At 46.8% G+C, this 21,954-nt stretch overlaps 2 protein-coding genes and 1 long non-coding RNA gene across 7 annotated transcripts in view; 1 reads left to right on the forward strand and 2 right to left on the reverse strand.

Annotated features, from left to right (window-relative positions):
- The window catches only part of PSD3 (pleckstrin and Sec7 domain containing 3), a 148,884-nt gene extending 147,536 nt beyond the window's left edge, over nt 1-1,348 (reverse strand). For all 5 annotated transcript variants that reach the window (XM_083419562.1, XM_083419558.1, XM_083419561.1 and 2 more), the window contains exon 1: nt 1,108-1,348. In XM_083419562.1, the coding sequence (XP_083275688.1) occupies nt 1,108-1,341 (234 nt within the window). In that variant the 5' untranslated portion in view covers nt 1,342-1,348. The remainder of the gene's footprint in view (nt 1-1,107) is intronic.
- The window catches only part of LOC310668040, a 1,372,673-nt gene that overhangs the window by 214,548 nt on the left and 1,136,171 nt on the right, over nt 1-21,954 (reverse strand). The gene's annotated exons all lie outside the window — the stretch shown is intronic.
- LOC310667722 (E3 ubiquitin-protein ligase TRIM32-like) lies at nt 12,523-21,262 on the forward strand. Its single transcript, XM_083420602.1, has 3 exons — nt 12,523-12,702; nt 17,078-17,620; nt 20,847-21,262. The coding sequence occupies exons 1-3, from the start codon at nt 12,691-12,693 to the stop codon at nt 21,192-21,194; spliced, it is 903 nt and encodes a 300-aa protein (XP_083276728.1). The 5' UTR covers nt 12,523-12,690; the 3' UTR covers nt 21,195-21,262.

Below are 21,954 nucleotides of genomic sequence, written 5' to 3' on the forward strand. Positions count from 1 at the left end.
TCCCATTGAGTTCAGTGGGATTTATTCCTGGTTAAGCAGGAAAAGCATTGCAGCCCTAGAGAACAAAGTTACAAAACTGGAGGAAGCGAAAGACAAAGCGACGACCAAAGCAAATTAGATGCAAAAACATGCCAACTTGCAACTTTGTTTTGGCTGTCGAAGCATTTCCATTATAATTTTAGTGGCCTGTGCAGTTTTTATCCACAGGTGCTAAATATCAAAAGAGGCGGGGGAGAAATCACAGCCATACTTTCGCTGCTCTGCTGTAACGCAACGAAGCTCCGACCTCTGGAGCATAAACATAGCAAAACAACAACAACAAAAACAACAACGACCCAACCTTTGTTAAATACACTTCACATTAACATCATCGTCATTTACATTCCCAGTAATCTTTACAACAAGCCTGCGAGGTAGGGCAGTTCTAAACTCATGCTTCAGGGGTGGGGATGGTCAAACACAGAACAGCTTGCAAAGCAAAGCTTAGATTTTAGCAGGAAACTTCAAAGCAGGGGACCTCTGTACTATTTCAAAACAGGTCTCTCGTCCTCAGGTGAGCTCAGGTGGTGGTGCTCATGGTTCCAAACCCCACCCCCCTGCGCCCCTCTTTTTCCTCACAACAACCCTGGAAGGAAAGCCAGCCTAAACACGACCGCCTTCTCCACTAGATCCAGATGTCTTAGAGGAGCAGGGATTTGAGCTGTGGCTTTCCCCCCAGCCTAAGTAAGCCACGCTCCCCACCCGCGCCCCCTGGGAATGGAACTCGCCTGAAGACGCCGGCGCGGTTGCCAACAGAACCCCCGACAGCTTCCAAAGCACCCTAGAAATGCGTAAAAGCGCAAGGCGCATCGCCCTATATATTTCCTTTTCTCTCTCATTCATTCGCTCGCTTACACACACATCAGAAGCAGCGGGAACGGGAGAGGGGTTGGGGGGGGGGAGGCTTTGCCTCGGCGGCTCCAAGCAGCGCATAAAGAGGAAACTGTTCCCAGGCAGCATTTATGTAAGAAAGCAAAACTCAGCCACGGGCGCCTGGCGTTACCAGGGCGCACGAAGAAAGGCGAAGGAATAAGGCGCGGAGCAGGGCGGGTGGCGGGACTCCCTTACCCCACCGTCGCCTCCTTCCATCTTCCATCTCCCGGCCCTCGTCCGATGAAGCTGCAACAATAGCCCGGGGTGGGTGGTCGCGTGGGGAGGGGGCTGCCTCGCCTCCCTCGCCGACGATCCCTTTGTTAGAGGCGGAGAAAGAGGGAAGCACGCCGAGGCAGGAGCGCCCGGCAGCCGAGGGTGATGCGCGGGGATTGCAACTGCTGCTCCTGCCGGCGGCCGGGAGGCGGGCATGTGCCGGGGGGGGGGGGGAGAGACGGGGACGCGCGCGCTCCTCTCACGCGGCGAGGGGGCGGCGGCGAGGAGTCGGCATGACAACGAGGCGGGGGGGGGTGGCCGCCCGCAAGAACTTCACGCTGGGCAAGCGGCAGAAGCTCCTGCACAGGGAGGGAAGGTGAGGCGGTTCTTCTGGGCATGTGCAAAGCCCTCCGCCTCGCTCCGGTGGTGCCTCCAAGCGGCTGCACATGTGCAGTGCGGGGCAGTGAAGCCGCCGGGGGAGGTTCCTTTGCCCGCACTTTGGCCGCCTGCTGAGAAAGCGCAGCTGTTCTGGCTGCCTCTGGGTCTGGCTTCGCTGAGAGGCGAAGCGAGGTCGAGGTTGGTTCGGACGGTTCGGGTTGATGAAGGGTTACGGCTGCATTAAAATAAGAAACCACACACACACACACACACACGTTTTATCCTAGTATCTCCACGGCGGCAGGAGAGCGTGCAGCCAGGGATTTATTTAATGTTTTGGTTTTGAATATAATTTTTATTAAATTGTCAGTTTTACATTTTAAAGTACACTCATTTTTACATCCTTAAAATATCAATCGCTATACTGAATGGTATCGTTTCTGCAAAATGTGCAGGGATTTATGATATGTAAAATGAACCATGGAAAGAAGGGAAGGCGTTGATATTTAATGTTTTGATTTTGTGTGTCTGGGATCAGAATTATTCGACCCCCGAGATAGCCCTGTATAGGGGAGGTTTGTTTAATGTTTAATTATGTTTTTATATATGTTGGAGGCCGTACTGGGGCAACCCAGTCAGATGAGTGGCATGTGAATAGTAATAATAATAATAATAATAATAATAATACATAGGATGTCCCTATTTTTAGTGGAGAAATGTTGAAGGCTATGCAGTCTTCAACAAAGGAGAATAAGCAGGAATCTTTTATATCCCATTGGTATCCACTGGAATGTGATTCCAATCAATGCCCTGAATAAGCAGAGCCAGCCCTAATGTTGGGCAAAGTGAGATGCGGTGCTACAAGCAGAGATTACGGAAGATCATTAAAGAAACAGCAAATGCTTTAGGCTGCCATCCTATACTGTACTCCTATACCTAGGAGTAATCCCCAGTGAACAATGGGACTTTTGAGCAGACGTGTATAATAGGATTGTGCAGTTAGTTTATTATACTTTTCCCGCCGTTTGGACTTCCTGCCTTGGCCTGTCTCTGTTTGGAAAGATCTAAGCTTTCCCCTCCCTCTGTGACATTTAGTGCCTTCTGTATCAAAAAAGAAATAAACGCAACAGATTTGCCACCGATGAGCCAACGAAGGCAGCAGCAGCAGTGCAGTCGTACACCACAGGGAAGGAGAGTCATCAGCTTGTTGACACAAGTGTGACTCACTCTTACAGGCTCTATGTATAAGGAAGACAAAAATTAATCTATGTCACATTTGTGCAAGTTGTGCACAGCTTTATTGTATATGCTCTCTCACTTACCTTCTCCTCTGTGTGTGTGTATTTATGTATATCTGTGCTTATGTGTCTATACAGCCAGCCACACTGACCCACTGAGTGACAGGAGGGATCATTTCATTTCCCAGTGAAGTCCACCTTGTGATTTCATTTTTGCTTTCTGCACTCACACTTTCAAATTAAATTAATAACATGAAAGTGCACATCATAAATTGTTGTTGTTTGTCCTATATTCAGTTTATTCCTTACCCTCACCAACAAAAGCCATGGTAGTTGCAAATTGCCTGTAACCAATGTCATGAGCAAAACCAGTCCATTAAATAACAAGAATGAAATTGAAAGTCGTGTGGTTTTAAACACATGTTGGTTTCTTTTCCTTCCCTTTCTGGATTTTAGCATTTCAAACAACACTCTTTCCATAGAGAGCAGAACAATTCTTCACAGAACATGAGGGACTTTATCTATCTGTTTATCAAGTACATTATTTCAGGCTATGAGTAGTAATATTAACAGAATACTGACTGAGAGCCAGCGTTGGGAAGAGGTCAGAGTGATGGACTTAAGAGACTTGGGTTCAAATCTCCACTAAGCCAGGAAGATCACTGGGTGAACTTGGGCTAGTCATTGCCTCACAACTTAACCTATCTCCAACCTAACCTACCTCATAACGTTGTTGTGGAGGGGATAAACTTGAGGTCCTTGGAAGAAGAATAGGATATAAATGATGCTATTGTTTTGTTGCTATACATCACAAAGCGCACAATCTGTTACGTCACTTTAGTGCAAACCAAGCTATGACAAGATCAACATCTAACTGCAATTAAGATGAATAAAAATGAATGGGTTTATTTATTAATATTTATGTAAACATTGAGCCTGGGGAAAGTCATTATCAATAGTGTAAATAAATAAATGCCACTAAATAACAATTACATCTCAATGATGTCATTAAAAATGCTGTCAACGTTGCTTCAGACAATTTATCTGTGTTCTTATTATCAATACATCTGTAGTTTAAAATATTCAGAAAAAGGAAAGTGTATATCTTTTTCAGGCTTAGTCAGTCTATAAAAACATAGAAGGGAAAGAAAGACAGTGTGGTGTAATGGCTAGAGTGCTGCTTTATGACCAGAGAGACCAACTCACCCGCGGGCAGACAGTAAGCTATCTGCAGTCTTGTATGGTGAACATCAATCCTGCTTTGCATTCACAGAGTCAACATGGAGGTTAGACCGTATCCAATCTTTACCAAGCTTTTGTTCTGATTGCAGGGAAGTTGGACGACAGTGAGCACGCAACCTGAATTCTGGCTGAATTTCTTGTGCAATTTCTCAATCACTCATCCATACCACACTTTTCAGTGCATTTCCCCATAACTTTTCAAACTGCAGAATATCTGTTTTTTATTTATTTATTTATTTAAAAAGCGGGTCTGTTACACCAGGGCAATAGAGCATCTTCACATACTTCAATTGCACAGTCCCAAATTTCAAGTGCGCCCTTGAATCTGCTGCAAAGTGCTGTCAGGACTCAGCCCTATACAAACATGTCACATGATCTACCAGTGGACCTGGAAAAACCTTTCCATTCCCAATTTACTGAAGTAGCCAGTTGGTTGGTTTGATTTTTAGGGCCTTGTTTTTTCTGCAAAAGTCAGGAAGTATTCCAGTTTCAGATCTCTCTAGGTGGAGCCCAAAGAGATTCACCAGTTCAGAGAAGCCAGGTGAGAGCATTGTGCCTCCAGGGCAAAGTTTTGAAGCACAGGGTGGGGCCGGCTTGCTCCTCCGTTTACATGTCTTGCTGCTAGCCTCCAGCCGCAAGTTAGCCAGCTGCACACAGAGAGTGGTGTGACGAGCTGATCTGGAAATCTTACTGTACGGAAAGACATATGGTTTGAATTTGGCTGGAGACGGCATGTTGCAGAGTATCACGGCACGTGATGGCCTGATCAGCGAGTTTTGCAGATGAATGAACAGTGCTGGAAAGAAAAGTATTGGGCTGCAGTACAGGGCAGGGGGCAGGCAGAAGGGAGCAGAAGCTAGATAATCATCAACTTCAACATTACAGTGGTACCTTGGTTTTCAAACTTAATCCGTTTCGCAAGTCTGTTCCAAAACCAAAGAGTTCCAAAACCAAGGCATGCTTTCCCATAGAACGTAATGTAAAACGGATTAATCCAGACTTTTAAAAACAACCCCTCAAACAGCAATTTAACACGAATTTTACTATCTTACGAGACCATTGATCCATAAAATGAAAGCAATGAGCAATGTAGAAAGGTAAAGGGACCCCTGACCATTAGGTCCAGTTGTGGACGACTCTGGGGCTGCGGCGCTCATCTTGCTTTATTGGCCGAGGGAGCCGGTGTACAGCTTCTGGGTCAGGTGGCCAGCATGACTAAGCCGCTTCTGGTGAACCAGAGCAGCGCACAGAAACACCGTTTACCTTCCCGCCAGAGTGGTACCTATTTATCTACTTGCACTTTGACGTGCTTTTGAACTGCTAGGTTGGCAGGAGCAGGGACTGAGCAACGGGAGCTCACCCTGTCGCGGAGAATCGAACCACCAACCTTCTGATAGGAAAGCCCTAGGCTCTGTGATTTAACCCACAGCGCCACCCATGTCCCTAATAAGCAATGTACTGTACTATAAAATAAATAAAACAGTATTGTAGATGATAAAAATTAAAATTAAAAAAAATAATCTTACCTGCACTGATGATAGACATTGTTTGGATGGGGGACTTTTATCCATTTCCATAGCCACACAATCAATTAATCAGTAGCTGAACTGGGATCCACACAGTCACAAAAACAAATTAACTGAAAAAGCCTCAAAACAAAAAAACGCAAAATAAATAGCAAAAACAAAAGCACCAAATAAGCTCCAAATATCACCTCAGAACACTGCAATTGGAAACAGAAGGCTTGAATTACAATTGTGTTGTTGTTGTTTAGTCATTTAGTCATGTCCGACTCTTCGTGACCCCATGGACCAGAGCACGCCAGGCCCTCCTGTCTTCCACCGCCTCCCGCAGTTTGGTCAAACTCATGCTGGTAGCTTCGAGAACACTGTCCAATCATCTCGTCCTCTGTCGTCCCCTTCTCCTTGTGCCCTCCATCTTTCCCAGCATCAGGGTCTTTTCCAGGGAGCCTTCTCTTCTCAAGAGGTGGCCAAAGTATTGGAGGGACGCAAATTAGCAGTGGAACAGGAAACACAGGGGGACTCAAAATGGAGCATGTTCAGCTTCTAAAAAAAAAAAAAAGTTTAAAAACCAGAACACCTTCCAGTTAGGCAGCGTTCGGGTTCCAAGTTGTTTGTGAACTAAGCTGTTCGAAAACCGAGGTACCACTGTATGTTATTTATTAAATTTACATCCTGCCCAGCTCTCAAAGGAGCCCAGGGTAGCCAACACCCAAAAGTTAAAACCATACCATTAAAATAAACTAAAAGCAAAATTTAAACATCTAAAGGCAATGGAGTAGTAGTGCTTAGAGTGTTGGACCTGAGAGACCAGGGACTATTGAGCATTGCAGGGGCTTGGACTAGATGACCCCTTAGGTCCCTTCCAGCTCTACAATGTTATGATTTTAAGCACATGTTGATGCCTCCCTCTTGTTTCCCAGTGGACCCATTTGTATTACAATCCTGCCAGCAGCACTCACCTGCTGAGTTTGCTACTAGAAGGCACAAAGGCATGATGCTGCAGATTGGAGGCAGGGCTGAGACTGGGAGAGCTACGTTTATGGTACATTCATAGAAGAAGAAGAAGAGGAGGAGGAGTATTTTGGATTTGATATCCCGCTTTATCACTACCCTAAGGAGTCTCAAAGCGGCTAACAATCTCCTTTCCCTTCCTCCCCCACAACAAACACTCTGTGAGGTGAGTGGGGCTGAGAGACTCCAGAGAAGTGTAACTGGCCCAAGGTCACCCAGCAGCTGCATGTGGAGGAGCGGGGAATCGAACCCAGTTCACCAGATTACGAGTCCACCGCTCTTAACCACTACACCACACTGACTCTCACTGAAAGCAAGGTAAGAGATGAACTAGAAACCTCCAGGTTCCTAGCCTAGTCCAGTAAATCACCAAGGAAAACCCTGGTGCATATATTTGAGTTGTCATGGGCGGGGGTAGGCTGGATGCCCGAGTTCCTTACAATTCCTGGATCTAACAAGGACCCAGTTACTGGAATAGCCAGACAAGTTTCTTGGTGATCACCCCCTAAGCATGGGTTGTTAAGGTAACAAAGCAACTGGCTATGCGCCAGGTGACCAATGGGTGGAGCCCCCTCCCTCAGCTAGCTGGCAATTAGAAAGACAAAGTTGAGAGTTGAGGTGTATGTGAAGTCAAAGCTAGAAGCAAGACAGCAGGCTGGGAAGGCAGAGAGTCAGAGCCATGCATGATTTCTGCAGGAATCCAAGGTTGTGGGTAGAAGCAAGCCCTCTTAGGGTCTTAATACTATGAAGCCCTCCATTGTAGTCTCAGGTTGTATACTCCCAGAATCTCGCACCATTCAGAGACTGGGGTCGTACACAACAATATTTTGCATTCTGTTCCGAAACAGCATGAGAAGGGGGGAGGGATATAAGCACAATCTACAAGGTTTGTTGGCTGCCATCCTTTTTCTGACTGCTTATAACATGTCAAGCTGTCAGATTGTTCCCATCATCCTGTCTCTACTCCAAACCTCTGTGGTGGAGTACTGGCAAGGCAGAATGGACTGTACCACTTCAAACTGCAGATAGGGAAAGTACAATATTTCGAATCTTCCTCGCGTGCAAAATTCTCTGCGAATAGAAAGCTTGCCCAACAGAAAATTATCGTTAAGCAACAACAGCATACCCTTGCTAACTTTCTGTGTGTGTCGTGTTGGGCGATAAAGCAGTCTCAAACGACTTTGTTTCAGCAAGGAAAGAAGTAATCCCCACCGCAGCTCTGTAGAACTTTCTACCCCATCACGTTTTAGTGAAGCTTTATGAATTCCAGAAGGTAACGCTGTTAGCACATTCTTCTGGAATTTGACTGCTAGCTCAGGGTTTTATTACAAATCCCATGATACACGGTTCTGGCAGCATTAGGGAGCCAGCATTCTGTGTAAAGGTCACAGTTTCATTACACAGGAGCTAAGGCACAATTAGGGTTGCCACTTTTGGCCGGGCAAAATACCGGTACAAGACAGGTTGTGCGGGGAACTAGAGAGCTAAAAATGACTTTACCTAGTGCAGAAACAGCTTCAAAGCCCACTCGCCACCAATGAGCCAACACACCACCACCTTTGCAACAAAGGAGTTTGGGGGCAAACGCCCTCACATTTTAGCTGCTACGCTGCGGTCAGTGATTTATTTTTCTTCCATTCTTTCTCTTCGGCCAGCTGCCCTTCCTCCTCATTGCCTATGCAAACTCTCCAACAGACTGAATGGGTCAGGCCTGTACAAAGTGCAAAGACCTTCTTTCTCTCTCTGAAATATACTTGGAGTCGAGAGTGGATTTCATGCTCTTTATTCAGCTCATAGTGGTGAGGAGGAATGGAAGTTCCCCCAGAATGTCTGCTTTATTTACACAATGGGCCTCACGTGATTGCCTAATTCCCGGATTCACCTGTAGGCCAGTCAGGATGCGGAGTCACTTCCACCTGGAGCTGGATTGGGTGGCTCCTGTGGACCAATCAGACTGCTGCATTCTGGATCCTCTTGTTCTAGGACCAATCACACTGCTGCATTCTGAATCCTATTGTTCTAGGACCAATCAGACTTCTGCATTTTGGATCCTATTCAACTCAGTACATAACACTCTCTTTGATTCCCCCCCCCACCTCTTCCCACCCCTCCCTGTCTAGGGACAGGAGGCAACCCCAGGCACAATGCACTCTACTGAAACATAGGGTTTGCTGAATGGGAGCATGCTGGAATAAACTCTTATCTCAGGACGAGTAAATATCTGGTTTTCCTCACCCCCAAAGCCTACCCAGCCTGGTCTTCTCCCAATGTTTGGTACTATGACTCCTATTAGTTCAGCCAGCATGGGAAATAGTTGGTGGTGCTGGAAGTTGTAGCCCCAGAAGGCATCAGGTTCAAAAAGGCTAAATGTGCCAGTAAGTGACTGAATCCCACCTCTGAAATAGCCACAGTCCAGAAGTGTCCTATATTAAATACTACCTTAGGATCTAAGAGTTCATTTCCTTGACTTCCATCTTTGTTGTGCTTATGTAGCACATTTCGTAATGGATCAAAGCGTTGCACAGACATTGCCTCACTCATCGTCACACCATCCTTGTAAAGTAGGCCTAATAACAACAATAGCAACAATTTTATTATTTATACCCTGCCCATCTGGCTGGGTTCCCCCAGACACTCTGGGGGGCTTCCAGCACATATAAAAACATAATAAAAGTACCAAACATAAAAAACTTCCCAATACAGGGCTGCCTTCAGATGTCTTCTAAAAGTTGTGTAGTTATCTCCTTGACACCTGATGGGAAGCAATTCCACAGGGAGGGCGCCATTGCCAAGAAGGTGCTCTGCCTGGTTCCCTGTAACTTCACACCTCGCAGTGAGGGAACTGCCAGAAGGCCCTTGGAGCAGGACTTCAGTGTCTGAGCTGGACTATGGGGATGGAGATGCTCCTTCAGGTATACTGGGCCAAGACCATTTATATCTACGTATAACAGGTAGAGAGGGCAGAGCTGGCAAGCCAATAACTTGTCTAAGGCCATCCAAAGCAGTCACAGCCGAGATACCCGCTATAATACCCCAGCTACATGCAGCAACCAGAAAGGAGCCATTTTCTTCGCCGTCCTTCTGAAATGGCACATTGCAGTTTCCTTTCAAAGAGCAGGAGCTCCAGAAACCAGAACAAAGAGCTGCGTTGAACAGACGGGAGTATCCTGTTGCACAGTGATATTGGAGATCGTTCTCTTGGGTATGAAGCTATAGGAACAGAAGCTGCGGTTGGATCTCAGCTACAACTGCGCTATATCCAGGAGCTAAGTAAGTTTATCTTGTTTTATTAAGATGGCTCAAAAAGTCATTCCCCCGGCACTTTTCAGGAGTCACAGCGGTAGCTGCAGACCCTGGGTACTTAGAGTTGGTGCAGATTTCCTTCAGTACAACTTATTGCTTAAGTTGAAGACAAAAGGGGTCAAAGGATGATAGTCTTAGAAACGGATCTCCTGTAAAGTGTTTTGGCCATAATTGCAGCCTTCAGTTCTTGGATGCTGAATGATGGATTTCTTTAACTGCATGGATGTCTCTAGCAAAAATATTATTAATGATGATGATGATGATGATGAAATATCTGGCTTTCTCTGTTACATGTGCTTTGGAAAGAAAGGCAAAATATGTTTTTTGTGCAAATGAATATGGTTAAGCTAAGGCACGATCTGCTCAAAAGCACACAACACACTAACCTTGCTGAAGTCTTCACCTGGTAGGCGCTTGAACAAAAACTAAACTGAGGGACTGCGAGTGTGCTCTTTACGCTTGGAAGACAGGCAGAAAATAAAACAGACATAATGAACAAACGAAACAGCGTAAGAAGTCCCATAGTATTACATGATCACATTTTCTCGGGAATCTGCGACTTCTCTATTGATTCTTTTCAAGTGTTCAGTCAGGAGAACAATGACTCCCCTGCTGCTTCAACAGATGCTGTCTGCAGTTCAAGATGGCCGTTACAGAAACATCATTTAAAATTTAAGGTTCTGTATCTGTATCCCAAGGGGGTGTTGAAGAGCTATTGCAACGCTGTACAGACAAAAGATTAAGATCTCTGTGTGCTTTTGCTAGATAGGTCACAATGGTCAAACTGCCAAAAATGGATTTCTTTTAGCCAGTTGCACGAGAGAGAGAACCTCTTTTATATTTGTGTCTGGAGATGTGCACAAAATGAGTTGTTGTTTTTAGATGGGATCTCGATGATTGTTTACCAGGTGGCAATTGTATCTGTCTCTTTTATTATAATTTTTACCTTTTATTATGACCGATGGTTAAAACCAATAAAGAAGGAATGACCAACTCACAATTCAGGGACTTAATCTTTGCCCGCAAGCATTTTTTTAACCCTCACCTCCCAAGACCTCACTGGTTTTGGTGGCAGAGGAAGTAAAGGGAGCGGGGTGTGTGTGAGAGAGAATATAGATTGTTCTGTAGCTAGACAAAGACTGGTGTCTTGGTGGAACTGCAAATTTCCTCCTATCTGGTCATCAGGTCACTCATTTGACCCTGCAGCTAAGCTGGTGCCAAATGTATTGCTCTTCTTTCCTTTGGGCCAGTCATCAGTGAGGTCGAGGGGGGGGGGCTCTTGTTGTCTGGGCAACCCAGGACCTCCATACACACTGGCAGTGTGAGAGCCAGTGTGGTGTAATGGTTAAGAGCGGTAGACTCGTAATCTGGGGAACCGGGTTCACGTCCCCGCTCCTCCACATGCAGCTGCTGGGTGACCTTGGACTAGTCACACTTCTCTCAAGTCTCTCAGCCCCACTCACCTCACAGAGTGTTTGTTGTGGGGGAGGAAGGGAAAGGAGAACGTTAGCCGCTTTGAGACTCCTTTGGGTAGTGATAAAGTGGGATATCAAATCCAAACTCTTCTGCTTGTACCCCAGGGAGGTGTCTTCAGTGTTGCTAACACAGCGGTTTCACTTCACCCTCAGAGGCACACTCCACTGTCTTTCGAGACAGATGGATGCCAATGACGTACAGTGGTACCTCGGGTTACAGATGCTTCAGGTTACAGACGCTTCAGGTTACAGACTCTGCTAACCCAGAAATAGTACCTCGGGTTAAGAACTTTGCTTCAGGATGAGAACAGAAATTGTGTGGCAGCGGCGCAGCAGCCGTGGGAGGCCCCATTAGCTAAAGTGGTGCTTCAGGTTAAGAACAGTTTCAGGTTAAGAACGGACCTCCAGAACAAATTAAGTTCTTAACCCGAGGTACCACTGTATCGGCAGCCTCGTGAACCACATGCTCCTCTGTAGTTTACCTCTCACAAAGCTACAATCCCCCCCCACCAATAACAAACCACATTTCCCAGGATTCTTTTGGGGAAATCCCCTCCATGAGTTTTTGGGGGGATGTCAACACAAGAACAGGGCCTTTTCTGTGGTGGCTCCCCATTTGTGCAATGCTATCCCCAGGAAGGCTCGTCTGGCCTCATCATTATATATCTTTACACGCCAGGCAAAAACTTTCCTCTATAACCAGGCCTTTGGCCGTTAACTTTCTGCGGCCTTTTAGAAGTGGGTGGGAAGTTTTTCTAATGTACTTATAATTCCTCTTGGTTTTAATGTATCTATGCAGGGCTTATTGTCTATTTGTTTGGTTTTAGGTCGCTTTGGGTTTCCCTGAGCAAGCTATAGCGATTGACAAACTAAATAAAAAAAATTTAAAATGTGCTTTATGTGTGCCTTAAACACTTGGGGTGGATGTGACTACTGACTTTGACAATTGTAAAATAAAATAATAATAATAATAATAATAATAATAATAATAATAATAATAATGTACCAATCTGTAATTCATATGCCCCCCCTTCCCCCTCTTTGTATTCTAGGGACATTCCCCACAGTTGTCCAAGGAGAAATGCTAGATTCTTATTTTTTGAAGGAGCTAGAAGACGAACAGGTATCAACACCTGCCTTGATTGTTTTATGTGCCTTACCTGGATCCTGATCCTGCCTCTGCAAGTTTGCAACACTGATGTAACAATGGGAGGGGGTAGAGGGCAGGGAGCTGGGGTGTACAGAGGAAGGGAAGCAGGAGGCAGCCGTGATGGGCAGCTTGCAAGAGAAGAACAGAGCCCGTAGGGAGGCCAGTGGGCAGTGTGCCAGCATTTTGGTGAACCCGGATTCCTGGATGTATAAGAGTTGGGACATCTACCCTGCTCTGCATGCACTATGCACAAAGAGGTAATTTGACCCTGTAGACCTGTAGTTGAGCAGACTCCATCACCCCATTTTCCAGCTACTGTTAAATACCGTATTTTTTGCTCCATAACACGTACCTGACCATAAGACGCACCTAGTTTTTAGAGCAGGAAAACAAGAAAAAAAATATTCTGAATCACAGCTTGGGAGGGTTTCCTTCTCCTCACTTTTTTCTCCCCCTCCCCAAGCAGCACAGTCCCCTTTTCCAGCCTCCTCCTCTCCATCCCTTTCGCCCAAATTCCTCAGGTGACGTCTGCTATTTCTTCCCTTCGCTGTTGCCTCTCCTTTGCCCTCTACCATGACTCTCCACTCACGGCAACCTACCCCCTCTCCCTCTCCTCTCCGTCCTCTTTCTCCCCTGTCTTGGCAAACAACCTGCCGGCTGCTCCCAAACCTTCCCGGGGCTTCAGGGGAAAGGGGAGGCTGCCGGCAGAGCGGCGTGACTCCCCCACTCCCAAAGAGCAGCCCAGGAGCACGGGGCAATGGCGAACAGCCTGCCCACTGCTCCCAAACCTTCCAGGGGCTTCAGGGGAAAGGGGAGGCTGCTGGCAACCCGGGAGGGCGGGGTAACAGCGCGCGCCACACTCGGGCGATTTGGCTCCAGGGACCACACATTTGCTCCATAAGACACACAGACATTTCCCCTTACCTTTAAAGAGGAAAAATGTGCGTCTTATGGAGCGAAATATACGGTAGATGTATACTCAGAACTAAGCCCAGTAGATTTCAATAGGGTTCATTCTCAAATAATTGGGTGTTTCCCTGGGAAGAGGGATTGGCTGTTAAACCACTCTAAGAAATGTAGCTCTGGAAAATGTGTGGTTGGGTGCATAACCTCCAACATTTCTCTGATGAAAATCAGGATGTCCTATCTAATAATAATAATAATAATAATAATAATAATAGTAATGGTACCTTTTATACCCTGCCTATCTGACTGAGTTGCCCCAGCCACTCTGGGCAGCTTCCAACATATGTTTAAAAGCATCACAAAGCATTAAACATTTAAAAAACCCTTCCCTATACAGGGCTACTTTCAGATGGCTGGGGTTGCCATATAACTCCATACCGTCCAACATTTCTCTGATGGAAATAGGGATATCCTAAGGGAAAACGGGGCATTCTGGGATCAAATCAGAAACTGGGATGGCTTCTGTAAATCTAGGATGCTCCCTGGAAAATATTAACACTTGGAGGGTCTGGAAATTTAGCTGTTTTACTCTGTGCACATGTATATTTGTATAAATGCACACAGTGGCATAGTTTTTAGACTCCAGAATTCACTAAGGGCCCCATTTAATTGAGCATTCACCCTGATTTGCTTGCACCAAGCTTCCATTGGAGGTTAGGTTATATTTGCTCTCAGTTGAGCTTTTGTTCTGATTTGTGTGCAGGGCAGTTACACAACAACATTTATCTGCATTCATTCTGATTTGCTTGCCGGTTGTTTACACATCGGGACGCGGGTGGCGCTGTGGGTTAAACCACAGAGCCTAGGACTTGCCGATCAGAAGGTCGGCGGTTTGAATCCCCGTGACGGGGTGAGCTCCCGTTGCTCGGTCCCTGCTCCTGCCAACCTAGCAGTTTGAAAGCACGTCAAAGTGCAAGTAGATAAATAGGTACCGCTCCGGCGGGAAGGTAAACGGCGTTTCCGTGCGCTGCTCTGGTTCGCCAGAAGCGGCTTAGTCATGCTGGCCACATGACCCGGAAGCTGTCTGCGGACAAACGCCGGCTCCCTCGGCCAACAAAGCGAGATGAGCGCCACAACCTCAGAGTCGGCCACGACTGGACCTAATGGTCAGGGGTCCCTTTACTGTTTACACATCTTCCCACCAACCATTCCTCCATCCCGGTCTTTTCATGACATTTCTTCCCCTGTGCCCTGTTACTTTCTAAACCACAAAAAGTTAAAGTTGTTTTTTTTAAAAAAGGTAGATAGCTAGGGGTGATGGGAGTTGTAGTTCAACAACACCTGGGGACCCACAGGTTGAGAAAGGCTGTAAACTGCTTGAATGCCTCCTGCAAAACAGTGACAGTACAGAGGCTCCTTTTAAGGTTTTATAGGAACTGTGTCCTGAGATGGAACTGTGTATTACTTTAGGAATTGGGGCACCCTCCTGCTGACTTTGCTGTGGGTGGGTGTGCTCTGGGCTTCTGCCCCCCAAATCCTGCCCCATCACTTCCCATTTAGGTCACACCAGCTTGTTCCCGGAGTTCTTGCAACCCAAAGCACACACAGCAGCTTGTCTCTTCCCCGCCACAGCCATTACAGTCACTGCCACATGTTTCCACTGGGTGGCTCTCCAAACTGAGAATGTTTTTGCTTTGCTTTCCTCTGGCTCCCAGATGGGTTGCTTGGCTGGCTAGCAGGCCTGGGCGCCATCTGGTTTTCAGCATTGTGATATATATCACCAGCTAAACATTGTGATTAATCACGGTGTGTGAAATAAGGATGGAGCTATGTAGAGGCACTGTCTGGCTAGCAGGCCTGGGCGCTGTCTGGTTTTCAGCATTGTGATATGTATATCACCAGCTAAACATTTTTAAAAATTTAAAAAATTGTCCTGTAGCACCTTAGAGACCAACTAAGATATCTGAGAAGGGACACGGGTGGCGCTGTGGGTTAAACCACAGAGCCTAGGGCTTGCCGGTCAGAAGGTCGGCAGTTTGAATCTCCGCAATGGGGTGAGCTCCCATTGTTTGGTCCCTGCTCCTGCCAACCTAGCAGTTCGAAAGCAGGTCAAAGTGCAAGTAGATAAATAGGTACCGCTCTGGCGGGAAGGTAAACGGCATTTCCATGCGCTGCTCTGGTTCACATGACTGGCCACATGACCTGGAAACTGCTGGGCACATGACCCGGAAGCTGTACGCCGGCTCCCTTGGCCAATAAAGTGAGATGAGCACCGCAACCCCAGAGTTATCCATGACTGGACCTAACCGTCAGGGGCCCCTTTACCTTTAAGTTATCTGAAGAAGTGTGTATGCACACAAAAGCTATACCCAGAACACACTTAGTTGGTCTCTAAGGTGCTACTGGACAATTTTTTAATTTATTTTGACTGCATCACACCAACACGTCTACCTACCTCCAGCTAAATATTGTGATTTATCATGGTGTCTGAAAAAAGGATGGTGCTATGTAGAGGCACTGTCTGGCTTCACGGTTTTCCCCACCTTGTGATTTTTGCCTAGCACACACACACGTGTCATGATTTGTGATATATTGCCAGGTCACAAAAATTATGAACCCCGTATCACAAAATGGACTTCAAACTGATTTGGGATGATACATCGCCTGGCCCTAACAGATATCACAATCTGCGATATTTTGCCAGGTCATAAATTAGGAAACCGATACCACGATGTGGACTTCAAATCCAGTTTGGATGATATATCGCCCAGCCCTACTGGCTAGACAGAGCCGTGTAGTCTCACGTTCCCATGCCATCTCCACTGTATTGCTAGCAAGCAGATGGAGAATGGATTGTTTGCTTTGGCCTCAAGAGGGCTTTGGAGAAGGCTGAGATGAATTCGAGGAGGAACAGTCCATCGATGGCTAATAGACAAAGCAGCCCCAAATGCAGCCTCCATGTGCAGATACAGGTTACCCTTAATTAACATTTATGCTGGGGACTAATGACAACAAAAGGTAGCTATCCTGCACATATAGGCTTTGCAGAGGCGTCTTTCTAGCCACTATTAGAGGCAAGACTAGATGGACTCTTGTTCGGATCTTGAAATATGATTCTTATGTTCTTAAGCAAGAGTTCATATGCAGGATCAAATTAGCTGTGTGTGGCGCTGTGGGTAAAACCACAGAGTCTAGGACTTGCCGATCAGAAGGTCAGTGGTTCAAATCCCCGCAACGGGGTGAGCCCCCGTTGCTCAGTCTCTGCTCCTGCCAACCTAGCAGTTCGAAAGCACCTCAAAGTGCAAGTAGATAAATAGGTACCGCTCCGGCGGGAAGGTAAACAGCATTTCCGTGCGCTGCTCTGGTTCGCCAGAAGCGGCTTAGTCATGCTGGCCACATGTCAAGCTGTACACCTGCTCCCTTGGCCAATAAAGCGAGATGAGCGCCGCAACTCCAGAGTCGGCCATGACTAGACCTAATGGTCAGGGATCCGTTTACCCTTTACCTTAACTTTAAAGAGGTCCAGAATATGCCCCGTTGCTTTGTAAGTTTAAATGCTAGAGGTGTAGCATTCTTCTTCAGCCTGAGCCTAATTTAGGGGACCACTTGTTGCATCTGAACAAAGTGGAACGTCTAACGGACAAAAGCTTTGGCCACAAAATATTTTTCACTAGCCTAAAAGGTGCCATCGGACTCATTGCTGTCTGTTCCTTTTCTGTTTGTTAGTTAGAACAAGTTCTCAGATTTAACAACAAATGGAAACTTTCCGGAATCCAGAAGATCCACTACAACTCTCTAGAAAAGATAGTGGGAGGATATGGCACAATCCCCGGCAAGCTGATTTGGCCAAACAGCCTGACAACAACTCCCGAAGGTGACTTGGCCGTGAAAGACAGTGGAACTGGGCAGATCCAGATCTATAGCGCAGATGGTCAGGTTAAGCAAAGGTTCCCTTATGGATTCGAACCAATTAAAGGGCTGGGAGACATTACCTGCATGAAAAATGGCGTGCTTCTCGTTACCAACGGGACCAGAATCATCCAGCTTTTCAGCAAAGATGGGGAGCTGATCCATGAGCTGAAGTCTCCGAAAATCAGCTGGCCCAATTCATATGGGATAGCCCTCTTGAAAGCGAACAAAATTGCAGTGACAGACTGGAGTGACGGAGGGAAAATTAACATCATTGGAGTGGACTGGAGAATGAACGCCGTTCTGAAGACAAGTTCCATAGAAGGGTTTCATAGGCCGGTGCGGGTGGCGGCCAATAAGGTACAGTATGAGACCCCAGAAGGGCCAGATCTCTGCTTATTGGTCGGTAGCACAGAATGCTTCAAGCCTCTAGCCTAAGTTTAGACGGTGAAGTGGGCAGCAACTAGAGAAATGGGGGCATTTGGGGCTTTGGAAAGGAAGGCAGCAGGAGGACCTCCTTCTGTTTACTTCTCTTGGCACCCTTGTAAAGGACTGCTTGAGCATCCCAGCTGCTCAGGGTTCCACGCAACCTTACCTGTAGCACCTGGTTGAGTGTTAGAGGGCTGGATGGATCTTTGCACTGATCGGGCCAGCAAGGCAACTGAGAGAGAAAAGGATTACAGAGCTTGTGGTTTGTGAAATATGCAGGCAGAAACCAGAACATATCTCAACGAGATATATGTGCTGAGCTTTGGCTTGGATGGATGCCTTTTGATCGGCTCAAAGTTAATCAAATTGATAGGTTGCTTCACACTGGAGCAATGTACACATTAAAAAAACCCCCCACAGAAACACAATATCTAAGAACAATAAAGTCGATTCAACCAACTCTAAAACAACAACATATGCACCCTAAAAACAATGGAACCATTTCATCAGATATAAAATTGACTGGCCTCAGGAAAGGCCTTTGGTTGGGGGTTCCCCCCACCCCACATATTATCCATATTGAGTGCCCATGAGCCCAAGTGGGGAATATGTTTCACTTGATGCACAGATAGCTCATTTGGTTAGAGCAGGGGTCAGCAAACTTTTTCAGCAGGGGGCCGCCAGTCCACTGTCCCTCAGACCTTGTGGGGGGACTGGACTATATTTGGGGGGGGGGGGATGAACGAATTCCTATGCCCCACAAACAACCCAGAGATGCATTTTAAATAAAAGTGCACATTCTACTCATGTAAAAACACGCTGATTCCCAGACCATCCGTGGGCCGGATTTAGAAGGCAGGATCCGGCCCCTGGCCTTAGTTTGCCTATCCATGGGTTAGAGCATGGGTAGGCAAACTAAGGCCTGGGGGCCAGATCCAGCCCAATCGCCTTCTAAATCCGGCCCACAGATGGTTTGCGAATCAGTGTGTTTTTACATGAGTAGAATGTGTCTTTTTATTTAAAATGCATCTCTGGGTTATTTGTGGGGCATAGGAATTCCTTCATTTACCCGTATTTTTCACTCTATAACACGCACCCAACCATAACACACACGCAGTTTTTAGAGGAGGAAAACAAGAAAAAAAATATTCTAAACAAAACAGTGTATGTATGATTTTTGTGGTTCATGCTGTGGCCACAGACATGTGATCTGACAGTGAGTTTGGAGTAGCCCAATGCAAATATCCTGATGATCCATGTGGATCCATGCTTTGTAACCACGTTTTTGCACCACTGCAGCCCCAGGCAACAGTGGGTGCATGATTTCTTTGGTGCAAGATGTAGCTATGGACATGCTATGTGATCTGATGGTGAATTTGGGGTGACCCAGTGCAAAAATCCTGAGGATCCATGTGGATCCGTGCTTTGTAACCACGTTTTAAGTGGGGAGGGAAGGAAAAGAAAAGAACTCAAGGGACAAGGAGCATGCGTGGGGTGGTGGAGGATGCTGCTAATAATGAAGAAGAGGGGTATAAGGGGAGAAGGCTCCTCTCCTCTCCCACTTTGCTCCTTTAAAGCAAGCAGGCTCTGCTTTTCACCCTCCTCCCCGCTCATCCCCTCCCTGGCTTAGCAAGCTGAAAAACTTTGCTGCTATGTAGCGAGCTGAGTGGGGAGGAGAGAGGGACAGAGAGCCTGCTTGCTTTAAAGGAGCCAACCGGACAGGAGCTGCTTACACTCGTGTAAGCGGCTCCTCTCCTCTCCCGCTTTGTTCCTTTAAAGAAGCAGGCTCTCTGTCCCTCTCTCCTCCCCACTCAGCGGCTCTTCTCCCGCTTTGCTGTTTCAAAGCGAGCCACGGAGGAGGGAAGGAAGGGGAACCATGGATCCTCTGCTCACGACTGCAGCAGATCCCCCCCGCCACCTGTAGGCATTCCCTCCATAACACGCACAGACATTTCCCCTTACTTTCTAGGAGGAAAAAAGTGAGTGTTATGGTGCAAAAAATACGGTATTCCCCCCCAAAAAATACAGTTCGGCCACCCACAAGGTCTGAGGGACGGTGGACTGGCCCCCTGCTGAAAATGTTTGCTGACTCCAGGGTTAGAGCATGGCGCCAATAATGCCAAGGTTGCAGGATTGATCCCCGTATGGGACAGCTGCATATTCCTGCATTGCAAGGGAGTTGGGCTTGATGATCCTCAAGGTCCCTTCCAACTCTATAATTGTATGATTCTATGTGCACAGAGTCCTTCTGACCCACAGGCAGAAATGTGCATGTACATGGGCATGGCTGATGTTGATGTGGATCCCACTGGAGGGTTGGATGCAATATGAATGGCATTCACAACTGCCCCTGGATGGACCTACGGTAGATGGGGCCAAGATTTTCAAGCGGCCCCAACTGCTTTCTGGCCCTGTCAGTTGGCTACTTCTTTGTTTCTTTGCATTCTCTTTTCCCTATTTAATCTCACTTGTATCAGCCCATTGAAGTAGGTGGACATTTGCTCTCTGAATCATCCAACTAAAGGTTTCCATCCAATACGCATCCCGGTGAAGCATGTGCTGGTTTCTGCCTAAACCTTTGGCAAACTTGGTTCTCCCTATGGGGGGGCAGTGTGTGGTATAGTGTCAGAAGAGCACTGGACTCAGGTTTGGTGTTCAAATCTCTGCACAGCCACAGAAACCACAGGGTGTCAGACTTGGATCATGTGGAGTTGAGAATGAAGAAAAAGGAGGAGAGCAAACAAGAAGTCCCTTAGTTCTTCAGGACAGAGAGTATCACCTGACCTAGTCTTCCACCTGGTCTGTTAGGATAAGGAATTCATTTGTCTGTTCTTTGTCCAGTTCCGTCCTTTGGGCAAGCCTGAATTGGATCACACAGGTTGAATCCTTGCCTGACGGCCCTCAGGTCACAACTTCAGGACTTGTTCTGTGCTCAGAGCCTCATCCCCAGTGACCCTGGGCCAGTTACTAACTCTCACCAGATCCTACTTTGCAAGGCTGTTGTGAGGATATCTCCCTAAGTTCTTTTGGAAGGTGGGAGGGATAGCTGGGTGAGAAATAAAGGCACTGTTTCTTGAGTTACAAAGTGGCTTTTCTAAGACCTTGTTAACATTGTTCTCTCTTCCACCCCCTTCGCTCCACAACTTTGCCCCCACAGAACAACGAAATCTTAGTTACAGAAGGGCAGCTTTTCGGAAGGTACCAGGGCTGCTGCATCAAAGTTCTCGACAGGGGAAATAAGGTGAAAAGGACCATAGGGCCGCGGTACGGACGTGTTCATACCTTCGAAAACCCTTCTGGCATCTGTGAGGATGGGCACGGGAACATCTTTGTATCCGACGAAGGAGAAAACTGCATTGTGATGTTTAATCCCGACTCATCCCTCAGTACAGTATTGGTGAACGAGGGCCTGCAAGGACCAAGCGGACTCTCCATGCTGGACCATGGGATGATAGCTGTCACCGACTGCTACAACCACTGTGTTAAAATCTATCGGTACAAATGAGCAAGTCACCGCCTTCAATGAACAAGGGAACTCACTGGAATAAACACAGCTGATTCTCTGCCTTCCCAGCCTTGCTTCCAGCTCTAAGCTAACATAACTCAACTATCCACTCTGGTCATTGCTTTTCTAACTACCAGCTAGCTAAGGGAGGGAGGGGGCCCATCTGTTTGTTATCTGGCACAAAGCCACTTCCTTTGTTACTTTAATGGCCCATACTTAGGCTATTGCCTCATCAGGATGCTACCCAGGCTAGTCCAGGAATTTGAATTCTTACTCGCTGGATCCAGGAATTAGAAGAGTCTTGGCATGTAGCCTAACCACCCACCCCAATCCATAACATCCCTAAAGCCTGTGATATAGTACAGTGGTATCTCGGGTTAAGAACTTAATTTGTTCTAGGGGTCCATTCTTAACCTGAAACTGTTCTTAACCTGAAGTACCACTTTAGCTAATGGGGCCTCCCGCTGCTGCCACGCTGCTGGCACGCAATTTCTGTTCTCATCCTGAAGCAAAGTTCTTAACCTGAGGTACTATTTCTGGGTTAGCGGAGTCTGTAACCTGAAGCATCTGTAACCTGAAGCGTCTGTAACCCAAGGTACCACTGTACTTATGTATACAGTCTGCAATGTTTGGCCCAAACCGATGCGTGGCAAATATTCCCACTCCTGCAGCCATTTTGGATGGTCCCAGAGAACAAAATCTGTAGCGGATTTTCCATCCCAATGCAGCACATCCATACTTGCTGACACAGGAAGAAAAG

Source organism: Podarcis tiliguerta (genome assembly GCF_965153285.1).
Source record: "Podarcis tiliguerta genome assembly, chromosome: 17".
NCBI classification, from domain to species: domain Eukaryota; kingdom Metazoa; phylum Chordata; class Lepidosauria; order Squamata; family Lacertidae; genus Podarcis; species Podarcis tiliguerta.

Coding starts and splice junctions, on each gene's coding strand:
- LOC310667722 (XM_083420602.1), top strand. Junction 17,621..20,846: donor TGCGGGTGGCGGCCAATAAG/GTACAGTATGAG, acceptor TTGCCCCCACAG/AACAACGAAATCTTAGTTAC.